Below are 19,607 nucleotides of genomic sequence, written 5' to 3'. Positions count from 1 at the left end.
CTGCTGGCTGGCTGGGCAGATCGGGATATCGGGACGTGAGTATCTGTGGGGCTGGGGAAACTTTAGTGTTAAGTATGGGAGTTGGGGAGGGAGTGGGGGAGCGATAAAGAGGATCTGAGCCCTGAACCTTCATCCCAAAACTCACTCCGGTTACTAACCCCATGGGGACTGTCCCGAGTGCACTCAGGGGTGACTCCGGATTGACCAGCAGGGGCTGAGATTAGAACCCAGCCCACAGGTTCCCTGTGGATGCAGTGAGGTCTCTGTTACCCCTGGCGCTGTCCCTGGGGCTGGCGCGAAAGGCAGGTTACGGACACACGGGGAGGGGTTTGTGTCTCCCCATCTCACTCCTCTTTGCGTGTGAACGCAGCATTCCTTTGGTCCAGACCCTCCATCTCCGTCTGCCCCAGCGGGGTGATCGCCCCGGGGGCAGCCGTCACCATCCACTGTCAGTGTTGGTGTTGGGGCAGGAGGTTATTTCTGGATAAAGATGGAATCGAAATCTGGGACCTGTCTGCCGATGGGGACGAATTCACCATCCCCAGCGCCAGGTGGGAAGATGCAGGGGCCTACAGCTGCCGATCCCATGCCATGTGGGAGCCGCCCAACTGGTCGTATGCCAGTGACATCGTGCGGATCATGGTTGCAGGTGAGGGGCCCGGCTCGGCGACCCTGCTCCCAGCCCCACACCCAGTCAGACCCTCGGTGAGTGTCCACCATGATGGGACGTTCAGAGCCAGGCTTCGCCCTGAGCCCTGGGCCCAGCAGATGGAGATGCCCAGAGATGCCCAGAGATGCAGCAGCTACTGTTGGCTGCTGTGTACTCATCCTAGGGGAGATACTGGCTAGATGGGCCCATGGGAGGGACGGGGATGGGGAGGGGGGACACTGGGGTGGGGGGCCCATTAAGTAGATAGACGGGTACAGAGGGGATGCTCTTGGTTTAGATCCTAGGGAAGTTTTGGGTGTAGCTCCCAGGAATCTCTGGGATCTTGGAGAGGTTCCTCTGGCTGGGTTTTCCCCCAGGAACCCCGTCTCTGGGACCATGCAGGGAGGACGGGGCGCAGTGACTGTGCCGGGGTCTGTCTCACGGCCTGTCTCCTTCTCTCTGCAGAGACCTACTACCCCAAACCCGCCATCTCCCTGCGCCCCAGCGTGGGGGTCGCCCTGGGGGGAGCCGTGACCATCCAGTGTCGGGGTTGGCACCAGAACGTGAGGTTCCTTCTGTACAAAGTTGGAAACCCGAACACGCTACAGGGCGTGGAGCCGGCTGGGGACATGGCCGAGTTTTCCATTCGCAACGTGAGCCAGAGAGACGCAGGGACCTACAGCTGCCGATATTGCACCAAATCAGACCCATCCGTCTGGTCGGAGCCCAGTGACCCCGTGGAGCTGGTGGTAGCAGGTGAGGGGCCTGACTCAGCATCCCCGCTCCCAGCCCCACACCCAGCCAGACCCTCAGGGAGTCTTGCCCTGGTGAGATGCTCAGAGCCTGTCTCTGCATTAGGCCCAGCAGAGGCCTGGCCGGGGAGTGGGGACAGAGTCACTGGGGATTTCCCCAGCCCGGGAAGAGCAGCAGCCACTGGAGATTTGGGGCTGAGGGAGGGGGGATCCCTGCCCCCAGGGGAAGCTGCAGAGCAGGGGGCCTTTCCCAGGGGGATGCTCCCCCCGGCTGGCCACGCTCTGGGGATGCACAGAGAAGTCGGGGCCCAGGGGATGTCCAGCCAGCACCGTTCCCAGTACTGAATTCACTTCCCACCAGCCTGGACAACTGTACACTCCTGGTGGAATTCTGCACCAAAAAATTAAAAATTCTGCACACAATATTTGAAAATCCACTGAAATGCTGCATATTTGATTTGTCAAAATAACACAATATAATCCTGCCAGTTTCAATTATTTTGGTCAGTTATTTCAAAAGAGCTGTCAGCGAGTGTGTCTGTCACAACACAGACCGAAAAAAAAAAAAGGATTCTGGTAATTGTTTTTGACAAATAGTGTCCTCACAAGGCACATTAACACAGAACTTTGAGTTATTCATTTAAATCACACGACAGAACTGTATTTCCTGCACCTGCCAGAAGCCGTGCAAAGGCCTGGGAGAGTCAGGGGTAATGGCGGAGCTGAGGGAGAGGGAAGGAGCCTAGGAGTGAATCTGGAAAGGGTTGGGTGTGGGTGGGAGAAGGTTTGGTTTTTTTAGGGGGGTGGGGATTGTTAGGGAGCTGGGAAGCCTCCCCCATGCAGACCCTGGCTGGCCTCAAGCCTCTCCCATTCAGTCAGGCACATCAGCCCCTGTCCCCGCAACCCCTGTCCCCATGTGTCCCTGCAGCCCTCTCCCCCATCCCCAGACTCAACGCTGTCACCCCACTAGCTCCTGAGTCCCAGTATGTGACCCCCCCCAGCAGCCCTGGGTGCCCCTCTCTGCCCTAACCTGGCTCTGCGGGCAGGTGCTGTGATGAACTTCTCCTCCTGGGGGGTTCTGCAGCCCCGGGCAGGCACAGAATATTTTTCCCCATAGAGAAAAGGAGTCCTTGTGGCACCTTAGAGACTAACCAATTTATTTGAGCATGAGCTTTCCTGAGCTACAGCTCACTTCATCAGATGCATACCGTGGAAACTGCAGCAGACTTTATATATAGACAGAGAATATGAAACAATACCTCCTCCCACCCCACTGTCCTGCTGGTAATAGCTTATCTAAAGTGAGCATCAGGTTAGGCCATTTCCAGCACAAATCCAGGTTTTCTCTGTGTATATATACAGTCTGCTGCAGTTTCCACGGTATGCATCTGATGAAGTGAGCTGTAGCTCACGAAAGCTCATGCTCAAATAAATTGGTTAGTCTCTAAGGTGCCACAAGGACTCCTTTTCTTTTTGCGAATACAGACTAACACGGCTGTTACTCTGAAACCTTTCCCCATAGAAAATACATTCTGCCCCAGAAGTGCTGCAGTTCCGCCTCTGCCCACCAGGGGCCGCTGTGGCGCCAGAACAGCGGGCTGTGTTCATGCTGTTGGCAGCGCTGGCGACACAGCGGCCTCTGGTGGGCAAAGGGCGGAACTGCAGCACGTCTGGGGCAGACTGTATTTTCTGCGGGGAAAAACAAAATGATGTGGAGACGGATGAATTCTGCACATCCTAGGGTTGCCAACCCTCCAGGATTGGCCTGGAGTTTGCCGGAATTAAAGATTAACCTTTAATTCAAGATTAAGTCATGTGATGAAATCTCCAGGAACACAGCCAACCAAAATTGGCAACCCTAGCATGTCCACAGATGCACAGAATTGCCCTGGGAAAAACAGACTGTCGATGCAGTGAGGTGTCTGTTAGCCCTGGCGCTGTCCCTGGGGCTGGGCGCTAAGGGCAGGTTATAGACACACAGGGTGGGGTTTGTGTCTCCCCATCTCACTCCTGTTTGTGTGTGAATGCAGAGCTCCCTGAGCCCAGACCCTCCATCTCCGTCAGCCCCAGAGGGGTGATTGCCCTGGGGCAAGCCGTCACCATCCACTGTCAGTGTCGGTGCAAGGCCAGGAGGTTACTGCTGTGTAAAGATGGAGTCCAAATCCGGAAGCTGGATGTTGCTGGGGACGGGGGTGAATTCACCATCCCCAGTGCCAGGTGGGAAGACTCAGGGGTCTACAGCTGCCGATCTCGCTCCAGATCGGGGCCACCCAACTGTTCGGATCCTAGTGATTACGTGCAGATTGTTGTAGCAGGTGAGAGATCTGGCTTGGCATCCCCACTCCCAGACCCACACCCAGCCAGACCCACAGGGGGTCTCTGGGCCAATGAGACCCTCAGAGCCAGGCTCTACCCTGAGCCCAGCAGAGGGGATGCCTGGCCGGGGAGCTGGGACAGAGTCACTGGGGGGTTTCCCAGCCACTGGAGCTAGGAGGATGAGGGAGGGGGAATCCCTGCCCCCAGGTGACCTTGGGGTGTCACTGAACCTGCCTGTGCCTCCATTTCCCCTTGTAAGAATGGGGGATAATTAACCTTCTTCACCTTTTGTCTTTGTCTGTGTCACATTCAGCACCTCTGACTCCCAGCCCCCTCCCGATCGAAACACTAGACCCCACTGGGGCTGGGGACAGAACCCAAGAATCCTGGCTCCCAGACTGGGGTACAGAGGGGTGCTCTGGATTTTAGGCAGTTTTGGGCATAGCTCCCAGGAATCTCTGGGATCTCAGAGAGATTCCTTTGGCTTGGTTTTTTCCCAGGGGTCCCATCTCTGGGACCGTGTGGCAAGGACGGGGCGCAGTGACTGTACCGGGGTCTGTCTCACGGCCTGTCTCCTTCTCATTGCAGAGCTCAGATACCCCAAACCCTCCATCTCCCTGCGCCCCACTGGGGGGGTCGCCCTGGGGGGAGCCGTGACCGTCCGGTGTCAGGGTTCGCACCAGAACATGAGGTTCCTTCTGCACAAAGTTGGAAACCGAACTGCGCTGCAGGACATGGAGCCGGCCGGGAACGTGGCTGAGTTTCCCATTCACAATGTGAGCCGGAGACATGGGGGGAATTACCACTGCTATTATTACTCCAAATCAGACCTACCCGTCTGGTCGCAGCCCAGGACCCCGTGGAGCTGGTGGTAGCAGGTGAGGGGCCTAGCTCAGCGTCCCCGCTCCCAGCCCCACACCCAGCCAGCCTCTGTGGGGGTCTCTGTGTGGATGGGAGGCTCAGAGCCAGGTTCTGCCGTGAGCCCTGGGACCCACTGTGGGGGTTTCCCAGCCAGGGGAGAGCAGCAGCTGCTGGAGGTTCAGGGCTGAGGGAGGGGGGGATCCCTGCCCCCAGGGGGAGCTGCAAAGTAGGGGAGCCTTTCCCAGGGTCAACTGCTCCTGCTCTGGGGATGCACAGAGGAGTGGGGGGCCCTGGGGCTGCCCAGCCAGCACTGGCCCCAGTGCTGAATTTGCTCCCTATCCGCCCGGACAATTAAAGCCGTAACAAAAGCCAGGTCATGGGCGAAGCAGTGTCTCTGTTTCCGCGGCTTCCCCGCCCCCCGGGCCTGGGTTCTCGGTTCCATCCCCCCCCATCCCAGCAGATGCTTGTTCTCATCCCACAGAGGGAACCGACCCAGCTGGGCCCCAGCAGCCGGATCCCCCCATGACGGAGCCGGAGGGAGAAGGTGAGTGGGAGAAATGGAGCAATTCACCCCCCAGGGAACAGGGCTCCCCGCTCCGATGCCCACGGGGCCAGTCGGGCTGTTTGGAGGAGGATGGTCCCTGCGGACAGAACTGATGGGTTCAATTCTTCTACATAGAGGGTGACGGCCACGGGTTGGTGGGAATATGGGTCCTTGGGAAAGACGGGTTGATGGGACCTGAAATGATGAATCCTGTGTGGTTCCCAGCCCCCACGGATGATCTCCGAGCAAGTCTGGGCTGTCGGAATTAGAGCCTGCCGGTTTGATACAGCGAGGGAAGGGGGGGTCCCCACTCTCCAGCCACTAAAATCCCCCTCCCCCTGCCGGGACTGATGGTGATGACTGAGGCTGAGTTGGGGGTGGGGTGATCCCTAAATTGCTGTTTCATCCCCTCCCCCTACCCCGACAGATGCTGGTTCTAGTCCCGCAGGGGGAACCGACCCGACCCAGCCAGGAGTGGAGCCGACTCCCACCCACCCAGGCAGTGTGGGGCCAGGTCCCGGGGCTGGGGGGAAATCACCATCGAACCAGCCCTGGAAACAGGCTTGCGGTGCCCGGGGGCTGGGGCTGGGGCAGTGAAGCTGGGTGGGTGGGGCCCAGACACCACAGGGAGGTGCTAATTGACATGGGGGGGATGGAGAGAGCCCCCACTGCCCCTCCCCCATTGCCAGGCCCCCAGCTCCCCCAAAGCCTCCTGCCCTGCAGGTAGCTGCCAGGAAGCTGTGGGGGATCCCAGGGTTGGGGCAGAGTCTGGGGTGCTGGGCTCTGCTGAGTGCAGGGGGGCTGGGGCTGTAACCCCCTTCCCTAGGCCCTATGATGTCCCCCTGGCAATAGGGGTGACCATTACCCAGGATTCCCTCTCCTTGCCCTTCCCGCACTGGGTTCTCAGGGGATCCCTGGCCTGCCCCCCAATAAATGTTCTGCTGCCTTTGGCTGGGCCCTGGGCACTGCCGGGACATGGGGGACAGCGGGCGATGTCCCAGCCTCCCCCCACATGCACTGCCTGGCTGTGTGTGTCAGCAGTCGAGATACCCCGGGGATGGGCTCACTGCACAGCAGACAGGCCTGGACAGAGGTACCTGTGGGGGTGGACAGAGGGGCACTACAGGGGTGCCAGGTGGGGGGTGCCCCCTTCACCGGAGAAGCTGAGGCTCAGGCCCCCCGGGGCAGCAGGACGGCCTCCCCTGTGGGGTCCGGCCCCAGGGAGGCCCCAGAGCCACGGCCCCTGGGAGACCCCCAGAGGGGGGCTGGGCTGGACCTGCCAGACAGGAGAGTTGGGGGCTCTGCTCCTGGGGCAGCACCAGCTGCTGATCTCCCCGTCTGAGCCTCTGAGTGACTCTCCCCTTCCCCCCGCAGAAGCCCCCCCGGGGCGCCTGGATTTCACCCACGCCAACATCACCCGCCTGGGGCTGGGCGCCGTGGTCCTGCTCATCCTGGGGCTGATCCTGGCTGAGGCCTATTACAGCCGCCCAAGTGGGGCGCCCTAGGTGAGGTGACCTCCTGTTCTGTGCCCCTTGCTCCCCCCAGGGGCTGGGTGGCACAGGGCCCCTCTAATCTGCTGTCGCTCTGTGCCCCCAGGAGCCCGGATCCAGCCGTGCGGAGAAGAGAATCTCCCCGGGGGACGAGCTGCTCCCCCTTGGGGGGCTTAGACACCGGCACAAACCCCCTGCCCCCAAGCCCCCTGGCTCGAGAGTCCCCCCGAGACTGCTCCCCACCCGACTGCTGCCCCCCAGGATTGAACCCCGGACTTCTGGGCCTGCGAGCACCAGCCCCTGCGGCACCAGCGAGAGGAGCTGCCTCAGGGCTGGGCGCATCGGGCTCCCCACGGAGCAGCCCCTGGAGGGCGTTGGGGTCTCACTCGCTGGCCCAGCCGGGCCGGTCTCTGCCTGGGGCTGTCAGTGGGGAGGGGGGACGTTGCGTCTGACCCTGGCACTAGAATAACCGCACGGACTGCCCCCCAGGTGTCCGTCCCGCTCCTTTCTCTGCAGCGGGGTCCCCCAGCCCCTTTTCTCTCCCCCTTTCTCCCTAGACCTTCCCCGCCCTGCATTTCTATTGTACAAACCCCCAGAGCTTCCCTCTCCCCTGCCCCCCAAATCTCCCCACCCCAGGGGGGGCTGTGATACCGGAGCCTCCCAATGTGCCCCCCGTGGTGGGTTCAGCCGAAGGCGAGTGAGAAGTTCCGGCAGCCTCACGAGAACCTGGACGAATGAACGTTGGGGGGAAAGTCGGCGAGACACGAGGACGGGATTCGTCCAACCTGACTGGCCGCCGGACGGACCCCACGGGCCGGGCTGGGGCCTGCCTGGGACACAGGAGAAATGGGGGAGCAGAAATCTGTGACCCAAAGTTGGGGTGTCAGAAACGAGGCCTCATTGGTGGATAAAATATTGCGGGGACGGGCTGTGCCGCCCACCTCCCTTTGGGGCCTTAAAGAAAGAGACTCGCTTCGCCCTCCCGGTTGCCACCCCCCGTCTCCTGGGCCCCCCGGGCCCCCCGGACCCTGCTCCGCGGAGACGTCCTGAGCAGAGCGGCCGGAGAGAGGGACCCCGATGCCATCGCCCCTCCCCCGGCTGAACCCCCAACCCGGGAGGAAACGGGGTTGGACTTTCACAGCAGCCGCGGCGATGCCAGCTCCAGCCCAGCTCCGCCGGCTCCTCTGCCCCCCAGGACAGTCGCTAGCGTCTCCGGGGCCAGTGGGGAGACGCCCAAACCCGGGGGATTTTCCGGCTAGAGACTCGCTCCAGAGAACGGGGCCGGGGCCGGAACAAACCCCTTGTTTCACACGGCGCCTGCCACGGCTCCCTGGTTCCTCCTCTGCTGGGTCTGTCACAGCCGGTCCCAGGGGTCACTGGGGGTTTGCCGTGGGGCTGAGCAGGCTGCGGGATCTGGACCCCGCCCCCGACCCGTGTTTAACCCTGTTCAGTGTGGGGCAGGGGCTGGGGTGTGTTCGCACCTCGGGCCCTTTATTGTGTCTCCATGAACACAACAGGACCCACTGGGGGCCCCCATTGCAGGTGTTTGGGGGGAGTCAGCTGGGGGGAGCCAGGAGTTTGAGGGGAGTAGATTGGGCATGTCGGGAGGGGGTTAAGGGCAGAGGGGCTGGATGGGGGACAGGAGTTTGAGGGGAGACAGGCTCCTCCCAGAAGGTAATAGCTGGGGGGCAGGGTTGTTGGGGGGTCAGAGGAGGGAGGGGGGAGCCAGCGCACCCAAGTGCCCCCTGGGCTGCCACTTCTACCCCCAGCAACCTCCCCTCTCAGTGGCCCCCACCCCCCCCCTCATCTCCAGCCCCCTTAGCCCCAGGGTCCCCCATTTTCCTTTCTGTCTCCAAGTCCTCAGTTTCCCCCCGCACACCCTCCCTGCCCCACAGTCCCTGCCCCAAAATGACTCCCCACGCCACATTTACCCCTCCCCCTCTCCTTGCCCCTCTAGGCAGCCCAGGGGGGCAGGATTATTCCCCCCCCCCCGGCTGAGTCATTGGCCGTCTGAGCCAGGGGGCAGCATGGCCACTCTGGGAGCGCTGCAGGAGGCGAGGGGGCGGTGTGACAAAGTGGGGGAGTTCTAACGCCCCTACTCTACTTGCGCTATATTGATGACATCTTCATCATCTGGACCCATGGAAAAGAAGCCCTTGAGGAATTCCACCATGATTTCAACAATTCATAGAATCATAGAAGGTTAGGGTTGGAAGGGACCTCAGGAGGTCAACTAGTCCAACCCCCTGCTTGAAGCAGGACCAATCCCCAATTTTTGCCCCAGATCCCTAAATGGCCCCCTCAAGGATTGAACTCATAACCCTGGGTTTAGCAGGCCAATGCTCAAACCACTGAGCTATTCCTCCCCCCAATTTCCACCCCACCATCAACCTCAGCCTGGTCCAGTCCACACAAGAGATCCACTTCCTGGACACTACCGTGCTAATAAACGATGGTCGCATAAACACCACCCTATACCGGAAACCTACTGACCGCTATTCCTACCTACATGCCTCCAGCTTTCACCCTGACCACACCACACGATCCATCGTCTACAGCCAAGCTCTGCGATACAACCGCATTTGCTCCAGCCCCTCAGACAGAGACAAACACCTACAAGATCTCTATCAAGCATTCTTACAACTACAAGACCCACCTGTGGAAGTGAAGAAACAGATTGACAGAGCCAGAAGAATTCCCAGAAGTCACCTACTACAGGACAGGCCCAACAAAGAAAATAACAGAACGCCACTAGCCGTCACCTTCAGCCCCCAACTAAAACCCCTCCAACGCATTATCAAGGATCTACAACCTATCCTGAAGGACGACCCAACACTCTCACAAATCTTGGGAGACAGGCCAGTCCTTGCCTACAGATAGCCCCCCAACCTGAAGCAAATACTCACCAGCAACCACACACCACACAACAGAACCACTAACCCAGGAACGTAGCCTTGCAACAAAGCCCGTTGCCAACTGTGCCCACATATCTATTCAGGGGACACCATCACAGGGCCTAATCACATCAGCCACACTATCAGAGGCTCGTTCACCTGCACATCCACCAATGTGATATATGCCATCATGTGCCAGCAATGCCCCTCTGCCATGTACATTGGTCAAACTGGACAGTCTCTACGTAAAAGAATAAATGGACACAAATCAGATGTCAAGAATTATAACATTCATAAACCAGTCGGAGAACACTTCAATCTCTCTGGTCACGCGATTACAGACATGAAAGTTGCGATATTACAACAGAAAAACTTCAAATCCAGACTCCAGCGAGAGACTGCTGAATTGGAATTCATTTGCAAATTGGATACAATTAACTTAGGCTTGAATAGAGACTGGGAGTGGCTAAGTCATTATGCAAGGTAACCTATTTCCCCTTGTTTTCCTAACCCCCACGCCCCCCTCCTCAGACGTTCTTGTTAAACTCTGGATTTGTGCTAGAAATGGCCCACCTTGATTATCATACACATTGTAAGGAGAGTGATCACTTTACATAAGCTATTTCCAGCAGGAGAGTGGAGTGGGGGGAGAGAAAACCTTTTGTAGTGATAAACACCCATTTTTTCTTGATTTGTGTGTATAAAAACAAACATCTTCTGTATTTTCCACAGTATGCATCCGATGAAGTGAGCTGTAGCTCACAAAAGCTTATGCTCAAATAAATTGGTTAGTCTCTAAGGTGCCACAAGTACTCCTTTACTCTGAAACTTGTTTTCCCTTGTTTCCTATGGGAGATTTTCTTGGTTTTGCCAATGGTTTGCATGCAGCGGGGGTGGGACTCAGTTTCCCTGGTTTCACGAGGTGATGGGAGAAGGAGATGGTTGGTACAGGGGACCCGCGAAGGAACTTGGGACCCCGGCCAATGGCCTGGAGATTGGAGACCCCAGCGACTGGTGACCTGGTGACCGGGAGGCCCAGCTCGGGAGTCACAGCCGGGTCCGGCCAGTGGGAGGGTGTCTGCCCAGCCCGGCGGGTTGCAGGGGAGAACGGGCCGTTTGTTTTGTCACCGGCTCCAGCCAAGGGCATGCTGGTCCCCATGAAGCCCGGGCTTGCAAACAGAAGGGGCTCAGTTCTTAGCAGTTACAAGAGGAGTCCTGGCTCCCAGCCCCCTCCTCTAACCACTAGACCCCACTCCCCTGCCCAGAGCCCAGAACAGAATCAAACCTTCCTGGTCCCCAGCTTTCTCCTGCCGCTAGCCAGTGGCATATAAACAAAGCCTGTGTCACGTCCCTCTCCAGGGGCCTGGCCACATAATCCATAACAGTGTCTCCTCCAGCTTGGGGGCAGGGTCCCTGTGGGGGCATTAGAAGGTCCCTGGGTCCCTCCCGGCTGGCGACCCTATAACTCTACACCCCATATTCTTCATAGAAACATTGTTATAATATGCTTATAGCATAACTAAGATGTGTTTCATGCAAAGATGGGTCTTGTGAGGTATCATGGGAAAGGTGATGATTTAGTGACTAGGATTATCCCATTTGTATGCATGGATCATTTTGTATCTAAAGTTAGGAATATTGTCTATACATCTGTACTGCCAAAGTGTATGCAGCTGGGGAACACGCACCGGACAGAATGCAACCAGTCTGGCTGGCTAGCTGGGGACCAGTCAATGGACCATTCGGGAGAACAAGAGGTCTTTGAAGATGCTAATCTCCTGCCTTCCTGAGAAGTTTCCTGGGATGCTCCAAACAACCTCTGACTCATGGCTGCTTTGACCCTGCAGGGTCATGGGATTAATTCACCTGGTCCTGGACTCCATGATGGAAAACCCGTAATTTTCCACTGGGGTGGGGGGGAACCACACTGGAAAACAAAGGGTTCCCGCCGTATGTTAAACCGAGTTGAGGCTGGGAAGTGAGATAATCAGGTGTGATAAATGAAGCGGGCGGCAGGGAGCTCCCTTTTCTGGACACCCAGCCAGCCAGAAGCTATAAAATCCCTCTTAGTAGCCGTTCTCTAATTGCTCTACCTGTTAACGAGTCTCACTGCTCTGCACAGGTAAAGGGAAGTGAGGGGGCACCTGGCCCAAAGAGCCACTGGGAGGCCAGAACCGCTTTAAATTGAGAGAAAACTTCCCCTTTTTCTGTCTGGGGTTCTCCGGGCAGAGATGGACAGGGCAGAGCGCTGCTGTAAGAGGCTTGAAACCGGGCGTGAAAAATCACCTGTATCATACCGAGAAACGACTAGCCTGGACCCCCAGAGATGTGAGTAGACCAGGGAATGTCGAGGACGACGAGATCTGGTTTATCCCTGTTTATTTCTTCATGGCTTGTGGACTCCTCTGGGCTAACCAGGTGCTTTTGTTTTGCTTGTAACCTTGAAGCTGGACCCCTCCAGAGAGCTGTTCTTGGGGCTCGATCCTTGTAGCTGCTTCTTTTAAAACCTAGCAATAGCCTCAGTTCCCACATGTATTTTCTTTCTTTTTTTATTCATAAAATTTACCTTCTTTAAGAACCGGATCAGATTTGTGTGTCCTAAGAGGGTTCTGCCCATGTTGTTTAATTAGCTGGTGGCAACCGCTGATCTCCTTTGTTTTTCTTTCTCAGCTCTTCCCCGGAGTTGGGGTGAAAGGGCTTGAGGGTGCCCCACAGGGAGGAATTCCCACGGGCCCCTTCCTGGGCTCTCAAAGGGGTTCTGCACTTGGGGGGTGGCAGCATCTACCCAGCCAAGGTCAGAGAGAAGCTGTGACCTTGGGAGTTTAATACAAGCCTGGAGTGGCCAGTGTTAATTTTTAGAATCCTTGCAGGCCCCCAACTTCTGCACTTGAAGTGCCACAGTGGGGGATTAGCCTTGACATCAGGGTTCATTCTTCACTGAATCCCCGCCCAAGATAACTACTGAGAACATCTAAGAAATGTTCTTTCTTAGATGGGTGGGGGGGGGGGCAGAGAAGGACTGAAACCAGGCTGGAAAAGTTGTCTGGCCCATGAAAGGAATACCTGGAGTTTTAAACTGCAAGCAATGCAGTTTGCCTTCAAGAAACTCTGCAATCTGCTTAAAACAACATTTAGGGTGAGAAATTCCGGCTTGTAACCAGTTTCTTTAGTATCTAAGCTGATATTGCGCTTTGGTTTTATTTGCTGGGTGATCTGCTTTGATCTGTTGGCGATCCCTTATGATCACTTACAATCTGTCTTTTGTAGCTATTAAATTTGTGTTTTTTTTCTCTAAAACCAGTTTGTGGAATTGTTAACGGAGCGGGGGGCAAAACGCTGTGCAGATCTCCCTCCCCATTGCAGGAGGGAGCAAATTTCATGTACTTACGCTGTACAATTCTCTGTGCAGCACAAGACAGTACAAGTTTGGGTTTACACTCCAGAGGGGGTGTGCACTTGAGTGCTGGGCAACTCCTGAGCTGAAGGCTTCCCAAGCCGAGCTGGTTTCAGTGTCTGTGTCTTTCTGCAGCTGGTGTGTCCCTACCTGCTTGTGTGCTGGAGAAGGCTTGAGGGCCTGGTTCAGGAGGACAGTGTATGGGAGCCAGGCTGGTGGAACAGGCAGGCTCAGTGGTACCCCAGTACATCACGTGGCACCTCAGAGCGGGGGGTGGGGGGCAACGCATCACAGACCCACTGGGTTCATGGAATGGAATTTCTCTTTTTCTGATTTTCTTTTGAACGTGGTTTATTTAATTCACATGCTAAGAAAAGACCCTTAGAACCAGGTGTTACAGTGTAAAGCCGTCATCACCGCTCAATTATGGTGCAAGAAGCAGCAAACCCAGGACTTCCCCATCGCCCCGCTCCTCACATGGAGCTGCGGCACCTGTCAGACGTTGGCAGGTTCGCAGGCTGAGCAGGAAGGCTGCAGAGTCAAACACTCCAGAACCACAGTTAAGGTTTCCCGAACAGCCTTAACTCTGCCCCCTTGTGCACATCCATTACAATGCCATCCTTTAATTTTGTGATCACATTCTAATTTTACCTTCATGGTTCACCAGCCATGTTTGAACCCAGAATGCAATAAAGCAGCGGCAGGGGAATCTGCATGGAAATAGTGGTCAGTCAAAGATTAAAGATCAGATCCTGTGGCCTCCTGGCTTCCAGCCGGGTGCACCTTCCCCCAGGCTGCAGGGTACATTAAGAGTGACCTGTCTTCCTGTGATGAAGTGGGGGAGATTCCTGGTTTCCTTGTTTCCTATGGGTTTTTTTTCCCTTGGTTTTCCTACGGTTTGCATGCAGAGGGAGTGGAACTCAGTTTCCCGGGGGGGTTACTGGTTTAACAAGGTGATGGGAGAGGGAGTTTGTTGTTCCAGAGGACCAGCGAGGGAACGTGGGACCCCCACCAATGGCCTGGTGACCCAGAAGCCCAGCTCAGTCGCAGCCGGGTCTGGCCAGTGGGAGGACAATGGGCTGCGAAGAGAGGACCCTGGGGACCTGACCAGCCAGTTCCAGCCAGAGGGGCAAGAGGGGAGACAAGAGGAGAAGAGGCCCAGGTGACCCTGTGTCCTGTTTACCTGGAGAGAAGACAATGGACAGAGGCGAGGCTTGGGGACGGTGATACTTGCGGGGGTCTCGGGGCTGGAGAGAGGGGGCAGGCAGAGCCCACCTGGATGCAGGGGAGACTGGGATGTGCTGTGCAGAGGGAGGCCAGGCCTGAGGGTCCTGAGAGTTCCTGGGCTGTGTTCAATGCTCAATAAACCCTCCTGTTTGACGCTGGCTGAGAGTTGCTCCGATCTAGAAAACAGGGGGGCATCGTCCCCTTCGGGGGGTGGAGGCCCCAGGAGTCCAGAGCGAGGGGACTCCCCAAGGGGGTCCACGGCAGAGACAGGTGTGCTAAGGCTCCGAGAGGTGCGGCTCCAGGAGGTGGAGGGGCCTAACCCCCGAAAGAGAGTGGACCCCCGAGAAGGGCCGTCGCACTGAAAGGGGCACCCCCCACGGACCGCACGGGTCCAAGAGTGGGCACGACCTGGAAGTCCGTGACACCTCCCACCCCAAAGGGACACAGACAAGCTGGGAGCTGCTTGATGCTTGTCCAGCCTGATGGTCCCAGGGTTTCCTCGGCTTGCTTGCAGGGACCTCGGCTTGCTTTGGCTCTTCTAGATTTCACCTGCAGATTAGAGACAAGGTGTGAGAGAAGCAGGAAGAGACTAGACATCGTCGGCTTCCCGTAGCTGGAGCCACCAGCTCAGTTCCTTATTCGGGGCTGGGTGGAGCTGGGCACCAGGGTGTTGGTGGCAGTGCTGAGGGGCCCCCCACTGCCCAGTCATGGCATCTGCTCTCACCTCGGTGAGTATCGGAGACAGCCAGGGCATGTGTCCATGGGGGGGTGGGGGGGGATCTGAGACGAGGGTGTGTGTCCATTGGGGGTGGGGAGGATATCAGACCAGGGTGTGTGTCTGAAACCAGGGTGTAGGATCCAGTTGCTCTGGGATCTGGCCCAAAACGAGCCGTCTCCTTTCCAGGCTGCTGGCTGCCAGGCAGAGCAGGGTGTCTGGAAGTGAGTATCTGTGGGCCTGGGGAGACTTTAGTATTAAGGTTGGGGGAGGGGACAAGAGGAGCTGACCCCAGAACTTTCCCCTCAAAACTCAGTTCAACCTCCTTGTATTGACCATGGAGGACTGAGACCAGAACTCAGCACTGCACCCGTGGCAGTCAAGAACGAAGCTCTTCCACTCCTGTCTGTTTCGGGCAAGTCTTGCAATGGTTCCCCAGCTGTGCCCCAGGGCTTTCAGCTCGGCTTCCACAGCTCTTCGCCAGGTTGTTTTCGGGAGGCCTCGCTCTATTGCCTTCAGGTGTCCCTCTTATTGCCACTCTGGTGATGGAATCAGTTTCCATGCAAAGCGCACGGCCGATCCATCTCCAACGCCTCCTGGCAATGACGGTGCTCAGACCCTCTTGGCTGCACTGTGTCAACAGATCTTGGTTGGAGATTGTTCTGGGCCAAAAGTTACAGAGGATTTCTCTGAGGCAGGTCGTATGGAATGAAGACAGTTTGGACATGTCAGACTTTCTCATTCCCCAGCATTCTGCATTATAAAGCAGTGTTGAAAGTATGCAGCTCTGATAAATCTTGAGGTTGGTTTTGGTGTTGTATTTGGATGATTTCCAGACTGTATTTAAGCTCCTGAAGGTGTTCCTGGCTTTATTGATTTTGTTCCGGATGTCCTGGCTCATGGTGCTGCCCAAGTATGTGAATGTTTCTACATTGGTGAGAACATAATCCTCTCTCCGTACCGGTGACAGTGAGGCAGTATTAAAGGTCATGAGATCTGTCTTACTGCAGTTGATTTTCAGTCCAATTTGTTGGCTAAATGTGTTGAGTCGAGTTGTTTTTTCTTGTATATGGTATAGAGTCTGTGATCATCTGCGAAGTCCAGGTCCTCAAGGGATGAGAAGAGCGTCCATTTAATGCCTCTTGGCCTGTCTTCTGTTGTACGCCGCATTACCCAGTCAATAGCAATGCTGAAGAGGATTGCAGACATGGCACACGCCTGACGTACTCCTGTTTTGACTTCAAAACTGAGCTCACTGTCATCAGCACGGCATGTAAAGTTGAAATAGAAGTGTTTGGTGCATTGATTAGACAGAGAGGAATTCCATGGGCCCGCAGAATGCGCCCGCCGCGGCCCTGGGAATGCTATCAAACACCTTCTCAACGTCTGGGAAACTCATGTCGAGTTGCCGTTGCCATTCTAAGCGCAGGTCTATTATGTTTCGTAGAGGGAAGATCTGGTCTGTGCCTCCACGCCCTTTCCGAAAACCAGCTTGCTCTTTTCTGAGAACACAATCAACCGCCTCTGACATACGCTGGACTATGGTCTTACACACTGCTTTGCTGGGCACAGATCAAAGACTGATACCATGCCAGTTATTACAGTCTCCGAGAGGTCCTTTCTTTGGTATCTTCACGATAACCCCATTGGTCCATCTGGCGCTGTTTCCCTTTCCGAGACTGATGTAAATGGCTGAAGGTGGGGCAGACGCTAGGTGAGGAGACCCCCCCCCCCACCAAGAGCTGCTCCCCACTCCAGCCCGGCTGCCCGAGTGTGGGGGAAGGGCTGTGGGGTCACCGTAACCTTGACGTGACGCTGTGTCATCAGGACGGAGCCGGAAGGAGCAGTGCAGCCGAATCCGTCTGAGCCCCTCCCGTCGACTGGCCCCCAGGGGTCTGGATGGGCCCAGTTTGGTGTGGGGCTGGGGGAGGGGCTGTTCCAGGGCCTCCGTCTGGCGGTGGCTGAAATGGCTAATGGCAGCGGGATGGGGAGCCTGCGCCACGGGGCGCCTAGGGGAGAGCTCCGGGCCCTACAAGGAGGTCAGCGGCCGCCCTGCCCGTCCGTCCGGAGAGTGAAATGAACCGGTCCCTCCCCGCAAAGCCCGGCTGTTCTGGAAACAAGCGGCTCTGCTCCGGTGACTCCCGAAGGAGCAGGGACTTGGAGCTGGTCTGACTCCGGCTGTTGGCCACGGTCACTCAGCCCCTGTTTCAATAGACAGGCCGGGTTTGATTCCTTGTCCGTGGGTTTAACCCGAAAGCTTTGCCTTTGAACGGCTGCTGCTGAGGGTTTGCCCAGGAGCCAAGTAGAACCAGGGGCTCAGTTTGAAAGGAGCCCCCCTGGCCTGTGTGACGCTGGCGAGGGAGAGTTTCCAACCCCCCTGAGCCCTCTGGGCCTGTGAGACCCTCTGCAAAGAGCAGCAGGGTATGGGATTTGGGGGGACAGGCCGAGGGTGGGGTGGGATGGGTGGAGGCAAGAGGGGACACAGGCTGAGGTTGGGGAAGTCGAGAGGGCACATAACGGGGATTTGAGGGGACATGGGGACTGATTGGGGGCAAGGGCGGGATGGGCGGAGAGGCCCACTGTGACGAAGTAGGACTGTTCTTAATGTTTCCTCTGAATAGTGTGGGGGTGCCTCAGTTTCCCCTAGGCAGTTCTTAAGTATCTAGGTGGTGGGGTGAGGGTGTATGATCCTTGCAGAGCCCTAGAGGGCAGGTGTGTGCAGGGGTCTGGACACAGAGAATGGCCGACACCCTGTTTCCTGGCAACTGATGGCCTGGGCCTTTCCCCCCTGCAAGGTGAGAGCTAAAGGGTTGGAGAACAAAGGAGTCAGGTGACCTCCTGGCCCGGGAAAGGGACAAAGCCCAGAGGAGGGGGTTGGGGGGCTGGAGGGAGTTTCAGTTTGGGGCTGGCTGGGGACATGGAGTGAAGGGCAGATGGGGTTGTCTGGCTCACTGCCCCCCAAAATGGACCCAGCTGAGGGGTCCTGTTCTCTGCACCTACAAGCTCTGGTTTAGACCATGTTCCTGTCATCTAATAAATCTCTGTGTTACTGGCTGGCTGAGAGTCACATCTGATTGCGGAGTTGGGGGGCAGGACCCTCTGGCTTCCCCAGGACCCCGCCTGGGCGGACTCGTTGGGGGAAACACACGGAGGGGCAGAGGAGGCTGAATGCTCCGAGGTCAGACCCAGGAAGGTGGAGCCGTGTGAGCTGTGTGTCCTGGAGACAGGCTGCTCACAGAGCGGAGACTTCCCCAGAGTCCTGCCTGGCTTCACGGGGAGCAGTTCCAGAGCATGCTATCCAAATCTGAATTTTGGTAGTGAGAGTTCGCTTGGTTAAAGAACAGTTACAACGGGTGAGCATATGAGAGCCTTGGCAAAAAAGCCCTGGAAGATTTGTGTTCAGAAAAGGGGATAAGCTTTAAAAAGAAATCTACAAATCAAGAACTGAAAGATCTGTTAACGGCCCGTGATCAGGAGGCAGGAGCACAGTCCTCACCTGATGCTACAGGGGCTGCAGAAGCAATTAGAATGCAAAAGGCAGCAAATAAACTGCAACTTGAGCATGAACAGAAACTAGCAGACATTTGATTGCTGGAAAAGCAAAAGAATGGCTGAATTGGAAAGAGAAGCTGAGAGAGAGGAAAGGGCTTGTAGGGAGCCTATTGAGCTGCTGGCTGCTGAGGAGAGGGTTCGCCAGATGCAACAGAAGACTCACCAAATGCAACAGGAGGTGGCCAGACTTTGGCGCCAAGTCAAAAAAGCAAGGGAAGAACAGCAGAAACTGTATTCTCTTGATAGTCCAGGTTATAACAATGTTGGTCTGTCGCATAACTCTGAGCAGTTGTCTGGGAGTAGCCAAATGTACCCCAACACTGCCTGCCCCCTTTTATGTAAATGCTGTTACCGGGAGTTCATAGAAGGTGACCCCATAAATTGGGCCAGTGCTATGTATGGGAGTGGTAATGGAAAATTCACAGAGAGTGTAAAAGTCCAGGGTAAAAGCTGTTTAGGGCAAATTATAGCTTCTAACGTCGCTCTTGTTAAAGCAGGTCTTGTCAAAGAGGAAGATTACTTACCAGATCAGAGTGTGAGTGGTGAAGTGACCTGTAGCTCACAAAAGTTTATGCTCAAATAAATCGGTTAGTCTCTAAGGTGCCACAAGTCCTCCTGTTCTTTTTGCAAATACAGACTAACACGGCTGCTACTCTGAAACTTTTCTTTTTTGTAGTCCTCTAGAGTTTACTGTAAGCGTGCCTTTAGCCAGAATCCACCTTGAATGGAATGGTGCTAAACATGAAGTTGTAGCTGGTGTAAGGAAGTTATTGCCTAAGGATCTTTTGATTGGGGAAAACATTAAAGCTTTGTTCAGTCCAGGTAACCAGTCACAGGAAGGGAATGATCTTAAACCCTGTGTCTATTGTGGTCAGTGATTTGCCTGGGGAGGGTTTCTCCAAAGGTTTGTCTGCGGGAAAGAGCTGTTTGGCTGTAAATGAAGTTTCTGAATGTCTGTCTAATGTGTCAGAAGTGAATTTGGAATTAAATAAAGCACAGAAAGATCCCATTGGTCAGAAAAATGTTTCTCTGGAGCATATTAAAATGGATGATCAGGTTAAAGCCCTAAGAAGAAAAGGGTAGATTTTTGATAGATGATGGATTGTTGGCGAGTACAGCTTATAAAAGGGAACCTGAAAAGGGTAACTGTGATTTGCTGGAAGTAGCTCAGGGTAGTGAGAAGAGCAGCAGTTGATCTGTGGGGAGGCACAAT

The 19,607-nt window shown here is 56.0% G+C and overlaps 1 protein-coding gene across 1 annotated transcript in view; it reads left to right on the top strand.

The window, feature by feature from the left end:
- The first annotated feature begins 606 nt into the window (after positions 1-606).
- LOC144279003 (immunoglobulin superfamily member 1-like) overlaps positions 607-19,607 on the top strand; it is a 143,638-nt gene continuing 124,637 nt past the window's right edge. The window contains 5 exon segments of the mRNA XM_077840415.1: positions 607-649; positions 1,115-1,405; positions 3,432-3,716; positions 4,306-4,542; positions 4,545-4,595. Of these exon segments, the coding sequence (XP_077696541.1) occupies positions 640-649; positions 1,115-1,405; positions 3,432-3,716; positions 4,306-4,542; positions 4,545-4,595 (874 nt within the window). The 5' untranslated portion in view covers positions 607-639.

Source organism: Eretmochelys imbricata, chromosome 23 (assembly GCF_965152235.1).
Source record: "Eretmochelys imbricata isolate rEreImb1 chromosome 23, rEreImb1.hap1, whole genome shotgun sequence".
NCBI lineage: Eukaryota > Metazoa > Chordata > Testudines > Cheloniidae > Eretmochelys > Eretmochelys imbricata.
This window is presented reverse-complemented; position numbering and strand designations above follow the sequence as displayed.